This window comes from Gymnoscopelus braueri, assembly GCF_963280865.1.
Source record: "Gymnoscopelus braueri genome assembly, chromosome: 20".
Classification (NCBI taxonomy): domain Eukaryota; kingdom Metazoa; phylum Chordata; class Actinopteri; order Myctophiformes; family Myctophidae; genus Gymnoscopelus; species Gymnoscopelus braueri.
The window spans coordinates 6,128,848-6,136,347 of NC_137622.1; the positions used below are offsets into that span (position 1 = coordinate 6,128,848).

A 7,500-nucleotide genomic window follows, 5' to 3' on the forward strand; every position below is an offset into this window, starting at 1 on the left:
AGATTATGTTCTAGTTGTTTTGTTATTTTCAGTTTCACATTAAGTAGGCCTACCATAAGGCTGGCTGATGTGTTTACTGTTTACCTCACAGTACAGTAGAGTTTATCTACTGATTAGATACATAACGTTTTTGTCTTTATGTAATGATATTGTTGACATTTTAAGTTATTTCATATGTTTTTTGTAACATTTTACTTGTACTTTTGGAGAAGCTTGAGATACAAGATCTTCACTGCCACTGGCTGATGTATTGCTGAACATTATTATTATTATCTCCTGAGAGAGAGAGAGAGAGAGAGAGAGAGAGAGAGAGAGAGAGAGAGAGAGAGAGAGAGAGAGAGAGAGAGAGAGAGAGAGAGAGAGAGAGAGAGAGAGAGGGGGTACATCTGTGCAAACCATAGACCACATGTGACCCCTGGTGGTGGATAAGTGTAAGTCAAGTGAAATCATTCACAGATTTGGCGTACATTAACCTGACTTCAGACTTACTGACTGTATCTGCCAATTAGTCAACGAGGTACATATTCCTGCCATGGCTTTATTGTCTCTTCATTTGTTACAAATACATTGTAAGTTGTCCACATTCACACCACTAAGCCAATGTCAAGATTTAAATGACAACAATTTAGTCATACTGTAATTGCATTTTTGTATTGTTTTGTACTGCTTATTGCATTGTCATTTCATACACTTTTATGTATTTATTTATTTATTATTTAATTTATATATTTAGTGTGTCTATATTTTAATAGGGTTTAAATTGACATAGCCATTTGTTCTTGCGAGAGAGAGAGAGAGAGAGAGAGAGAGAGAGAGAGAGAGAGAGAGAGAGAGAGAGAGAGAGAGAGAGAGGGGGGCCAGCGTTGACGTCCAATCAGAAGGAAGCTCTGGGCTTGAGGGGAGGTGCGCTGCGGAAAAAGCCAACAGTCAGTGGACAGCGTTCAGTGTTGGTGGATGAGGAGCACAGGGTACCATAGGAGACACACAGAGAGAAGAGGAGGTGTATGAGGAGCACAGGGTACCATAAGAGACACACAGAGAGAGGAGGAGAAAGATAAAGGGACAAGTCAGAGAAAAGACATTTGCATTTAGGACATGCCGAAAGGACGGAATCCATCATGTGTGTTGTGTGGATTATATATTTTTTTCCCTCACTCTCTAAAACGGAGATCCTTTTTTTATTAGACTTCATCACATCACTACAACAGCAGAATAATGCCCCTCTGAGTCTGAAATGTGTGCCGGTGTGTGTATGAGAGCATTTGGTGCTTAATGAAATCACTTATTTGAATTCATTAATGCCACACAGGGCCAGCACAAAAAAACGAAATGTGTCTTTTTCTGAAGGGACTGACAGATTAAGGGCATATTTCTTCAGAGCTTCCACATTCTGGGGGACTTAATGCATTTTTGTGAGAGACTTTTCCTCGGACTAATGCGGTGATGTGAATTGACACTGTCAACACAAAGAGGAAAAGATCATTTGAATCTAAATCTACTTGTTGAATCTACTTGTTTTTCTGCAATGTTTGTGCTGCTATTGACGATCCTGTGCGTCGCGACGCACGGCACGCTCTCACAGATCCGCTACTCGGTGCCGGAGGAGGCGGACCACGGCACGCTGGTGGGGAACATCGCCGAGGACCTGGGACTGGACCTCACCAAGCTGGCCTCCCGCCGCTTCCAGGTGGTGCCCAACTCCCGCACGCCGTACCTGGAGGTGAACCTGGAGAACGGCGTGCTGTTCGTCAATGAGAAGATTGACCGGGAGCAGATCTGCAAGCAGGTCACCAGCTCATGCCAGCTCAACATGGAGGTGTTCCTGGAGAACCCCTTGGAGCTGTTCCGCGTGGAGATCGAGGTGGTGGACATCAACGACAACCCACCCACGTTCCCCGAGACCGACATCATCGTGGAGATCTCGGAGAGCGCCGTGCCGGGCACCCGCTTCCCGCTGGAGAGCGCCTTCGATCCGGACGTGGGATCGAACGCGCTGCGCACGTACGACATCACCACGAACAACTACTTCCACCTGGACGTGCAGACGCAGACGGACGGCAACAAATTCGCAGAGTTGGTCCTGGAGAAGCCGCTGGACCGGGAGACGCAGGCGGCGCACCGGTACGTGCTGACGGCCGTGGACGGGGGCCAGCCTCCCCGGACGGGCACCGCTCTGCTGGTGGTCAAAGTTCTGGACTCCAACGACAACGTGCCCGTGTTCGATCAGCCCGTGTACACGGTCAGCCTGGTGGAAAACGCGCCGGTCGGCACCCTGGTCATCCAGCTCAACGCCACCGACCTGGACGAGGGTCAGAACGGGGAGATCGTCTACTCCTTCAGCAACCACATCTCCGGCCACGTCAGGGATCTGTTCGGCATCGACGCGCGCACCGGACGCATCGAGGTGCGCGGCGAGGTGGACTTTGAGGAGAGCGGCTTGTATCAGATATTCGTCCAGGTCAAAGACCTCGGGCCAAACGCTGTGCCCGCGCACTGCAAGGTCCTGGTGAAAGTGACAGATCTGAACGACAACGCCCCGGAGATCACCTTCAGCACCGCGACCGAGTTGGTGAGCGAGAAGGCGGCCCCCGGCACCGTCATAGCGCTGCTGAGTGTGAGGGACAGGGACACAGAGGAGAACGGCCAGATCCACGTTGAGATCCTCGGCGACGTGCCGTTCAAGTTGAAGTCATCCTTTCAGAATTACTTCACCATCCTGACGGACGGGCCGCTCGACAGAGAGCAGGCGGACTCGTACTCCATAACTGTGGTCGCGCGGGACAAAGGCTCGCCCTCCCTTGCCGCCAGCAAGTCAATCAAAGTGCATGTGTCGGACGAGAACGACAACACGCCGACGTTCACGCAGTCCGTCTATGATGTGTATGTGACTGAGAACAACGTGCCGGGGGCGTACATCCACGCTGTGACGGCTCTGGACCCAGACATGGGTCAGAACGCTCTCATAAGCTACTCCATACTGGAGTGTGATATCCAGGGCATGTCGGTGAAGACCTACGTGTCGATCAACGAGGAGACGGGCTACCTTTACGCTCTGCGCTCCTTTGACTATGAACAGCTGAAGGATTTTACCTTCATGGTGCAGGCCTCGGACGCCGGCGGCCCCGAGCTCTCCTCCAACGCCACGGTGAAAGTCATCGTGGTGGACCAGAACGACAACCCCCCCTCGGTGCTGGCCCCCCTGGGGAAGAACGGCACGGCCCGGGAGCCGCTGCCCCGCACGGCCGAGCCCGGCTACCTGGTGACCCGCGTGGTGGCCATGGACGCCGACGACAGCGAGAACGCGCGGCTCTCCTACAGCATCCAGCGGGGCAACGACAATGGCATGTTCCGCATGGACTGGCGCACGGGCGAGCTGCGCACGGCGCGCCGGGTGTCCACCAAGCGGGACCCCCACCAGCTCTACGACCTGCTGATCGAGGTGAGGGACCACGGGCAGCCGCCGCTCTCCTCCAGCGCCAGCGTGCTGGTGGTGCTGGTGGACAGCGTGGCAGAGGGCCGCGGCGCCGCCGGGGAGAGGGGCGGCGGCACCGCCAAGGCCAAGGACGGGGCCCTGGACCTCACGCTCATCCTCATCATCGCCCTGGTCTCCGTGTCCTTCGTCTTCCTGCTGGCGATGATCGTGCTGGCGGTGCGCTGTCAGAAGGACAAGAAGCTCAACTTCTACACGTGCCTGACCAGCGAGTGCTGCCTGGGCTGCAGCTCGTGCTGCTCGCGGCAGGGCCGCGCGGCCCGCAACAAGAAAAAGCTCAGCAAGTCCGACATCATGCTGGTGCAGAGCGCCGTCAACGTGAGCGGGCCCGTCAGCACGGCCCAGGTCCCCGTCGAGGAGTCCGGGAGTTTCGGCTCCCACCACCAAAACCAAAACTATTGCTACCAGGTGTGTCTGACACCGGAGTCGGCCAAAACCGACCTCATGTTCCTGAAGCCACGGAGTCCGTCTAGGAGCACAGACACCGATCACAACCCGTGCGGGGCCATAGTGACAGGGTACGCAGACCAGCAACCAGACATCATATCAAACGGCAGCATTTTATCAAACGAGGTAAGAGTCACTCTCATCCACTGCACAGCAAAATCCCCACTGTTCATTTAACTCTGACCGAGTACAAATGTTTACACTATCAGATTTAAAAGACCATCAAGGGCCTTAGTGCGTATAAATCGATCCCTCATTTTCCACCCCCCCCAGCATGTGTGATAGCCCAATAATCCATAAATCACAGCCTTTATCCCATGGATTGTGTTGTTATAGCTGAACAATGGAAGCCTGTGCTTGATACAGCTCTATGGGGGACGATCACATTTAAGACATGATAACTGCAGAAAAATAAATGAGAACTAAGGCACATGATAGATCCGACCTTCATACATGAGCCATTTCCATGTCCGATTTAATATCCCTCAGTCTAGTGGCATGCCAGTCAGTGTCATAACAAATGGTCTCGTTGTTTTGCATAATGCATTAGCCATGCAACATCCTCCAGAGCGCCACTAAAGCAAACATGATGATTAGGCTACCGGTTGCTGACATGTTGCCTTTGGTGGCCCCCATGGGGGGCCCGGGGAATAGCAATAATTGCGTGTTTATATGCTGCTGTACCAACGTGTTTTAGTGCCGCATTTAAATAACAAAATGGATTAAGACACAGATAAGCATTAATAAGGATAACATGGGGTGCCTTGGAGGCTGATGGTTGTGTCTGTGTGCTTTTTCTGTCTATGTGCGTGCGTGCGTGCATGCGTGTGTGTGAGTGGACATCCCAGCGTGCCCGTATATTTGCATGAGCGAGCACCAGTGGTGGAAAAAGTACTCCGATATTTTACTTAAGTAAAAGTAGCAATACCACAGTGTAGAAATACTCTGTTACAAGTAAAAGGCCTGTGTTCAAAATGTTACTTGAGTAAAAGTACAAAAGTATTGGCATCAAAGTGTACTCAAAGTACCTAAAGTAAAGTACTAAAATGTTTGAAAATAGCAGATCTACAAGTTCACAACGCGTCACGATGCGACGCGTTGTGAGCTTGTAAATCGGCTATTTTCAAATAGCCTATGTATAAAATAGGGCTAAAGTGTTAATGTATGTTTTATAATATCATAATTTATATCTGCAAAGTAACTAGTAACTAAAGTTTTCAAATAATTGTAGTGGAGTAAAAGTACAATATTTGCCTCTTAATGTGTAGTGGAGTAGAAGTAAAAGTACTGAAAATGGGAAATACTCCAGTAAGGTAAAAAAAATCCTCAAAAGTGTACTTAAGTACAGTACTTGAGTAAATGCTCACCTTTAGTTACTTTACATCACTGGCGAGCGCACACGTGGCATGCTCTGTAAAGGCCGGTCCCTTGTGAGAGAGAAAGCCAGACATTAAGCATCCCGGTCACGCTGTTGCTGACTGGCACTGGAACAAAGATGCGTGTGTAGCGCTGCCAGCGCCAATAGGTGCAGCACTTCATCTCACGTCTTGGCAACATATCTGTGGGGGTCTGGGGGGGGGGGCACACCTTATCCAGGCCTCCCCCACAGCCACACCCTCCTCACCAAAATGACACCCGTATCTTTGATTACCAGTGGTGTAAAGTAACTGAGTACTTTTTACTCAAGTACTGTACTTAGGTACTCTCTCTAGGTCGTCCTCAGACGAGCCCTCCATCGTTGCTTCCAGTCATCCCGACTCTCCATACATCTGGCCAGCTCATTGGTGCTATGGGCTCCTGCATCCTTCTTGAGCGTGTCCACATATGTAGGTGTGGGGCGTCCTCTTGACCGGTGCCCATGTGTTGGTTCCCACAGCACCAGTTTGCTGGCTGGCAGCTCTCGGTGCCTTTGGCAGTGTCCTGCTAGTCTCATTCTCCTTACAGCAATCTTCTCGCTCACCCTTGGTATTCCCTCATACAGGATTATGTTGGTAACATGCGCACTCTTGCTGATGTTAAGCACTGCACGCAGCATCCTGGTGTAGCACCCGTCCAGGGACTTCTCAAGGGCTGGTTTCAGGGTCCAGCATTCACTGCCATAGAGAAGAACGGACTCTACTGTCGCGTAGAAGAAGCTGAGTTTGATTTGGCGGGGGAGATTGGAGTTCCATACACTGGTCATGCCATTCAGGGCCCTCCATGCAAGTGCCTTCCTCACTTTAAGATCTTGCTCAGTTGAGTTGACCCATGAGCCCAGGTATTTGAAGTCCTTGACTTCTTTCAGCACAGTGCCTCCTGCTGTAGTCAGAGGTTGATGTTCTGGTGGAACGTTGTAGGTGAGGACCTCAGTTTTCTTGTCGTTTAGCCTGAGGCCGACCTTGGCGCACTCTAGCTCTACCCTGTTCAGTAGTTCTTGTGCTTGTTCCACGTTGTCAGAGAGCAAACTGATGTCATCTGCATAGTCAAGGTCTGTGAGGACCACTGCGGGGTGTCGCCTCGACTTCCTTGGCGTTAGTGTGAAGCCAAGTTCCTGCTCTCGCCCACTGATTGCTTTCCTGAGCGCATAATCGAGGACTATAATGAAGAGAAAGGGGGCTAGTGTATCCCCTTGCATAGGTACAGTTTTGAGGTACTGCGTGTAGTGCTGTCTCCTCACAGCTAGAAGGTCCTGGGTTCGATTCCTGCCGGGGACGCTGTGGGCGCTTGGGGCGTGTCTTCTCCTCTGCGTCATCAGCGCCCATACCCTAGGTGGGGTTGGTGAAAGGGCCTACTCTGTGTGGAGTTTGCATGTTCTCCCCGCGCCTCCTATGGTAGTTAATACCCTCACAAAAACATGTAGTAATCCTGGTCTCTATACCACCTCCCCCATGACAGCCGGGGCGCCTGATGGAGGGAAAGGGAACTGGTTGGAATAACGTGTTCCTTCCACGCGCTACGTCCTACCGGGGAAAGTCCCCCCTGTCAGGTCACAAGAAGGTCAGTTGGCTCTCATGCATTGAAGGAGGCATGAGCTCTGCCCTGGGCTCCCTAAGCTGGTGGGGGGAGTGTAGTGCCCAGGATCACTTAGAAAATTGGCACCGGGTGAAAAACGGTTACAAAATCGTGGGATAAAAAATTTAAAAAAAAAGAAAATAGCCGATCTACAAGCTCACAATGAGCTCACAATGCTCACAATGCGTCGCAATTGGATGCATTGTGAGCTTGTAGATCAGCTATTTTCAAAAAAACATACATTTTCAATTTGTGAAATGGGACATTGTGCTCAATGAGTACTTTTACTTTTGGTACTTTAAGTATATGTTGATGCCGATACTTTAGTACTTTGACTCTAGTACATTTTGAATACAGGACTTGTACTTGTAACAGAGTATATCTACAGTGCAGTATTGATCCTTTTACTTAAGTAAAACATGTGAATACTTCTTCAACCCCTGCCTTCTTGTCTTCCAGAGCAAACAGCAACGAGCTGAACTCGGCTACCTGGTGGACAGGCCGCGCCGCGTCAACAGGTAAATATGGACGCACTTTTCAGTGTGTTCGCCTGTTTTGGGGGGATGTTTTGC

General features: G+C 50.7%; 1 protein-coding gene across 1 annotated transcript in view; it reads left to right on the forward strand.

Annotated features, from left to right (window-relative positions):
• Positions 1–1,525: 1,525 nt before the first annotated feature.
• The window catches only part of LOC308076416 (protocadherin-10-like), a gene marked incomplete at both ends in the record, with an annotated part of 11,046 nt that continues 5,071 nt past the window's right edge, over positions 1,526–7,500 (forward strand). The window contains 2 exons of the mRNA XM_080416649.1: positions 1,526–4,063; positions 7,388–7,446. Coding sequence (XP_080272775.1) covers positions 1,526–4,063; positions 7,388–7,446 — 2,597 coding nt within the window. The remainder of the gene's footprint in view (positions 4,064–7,387; positions 7,447–7,500) is intronic.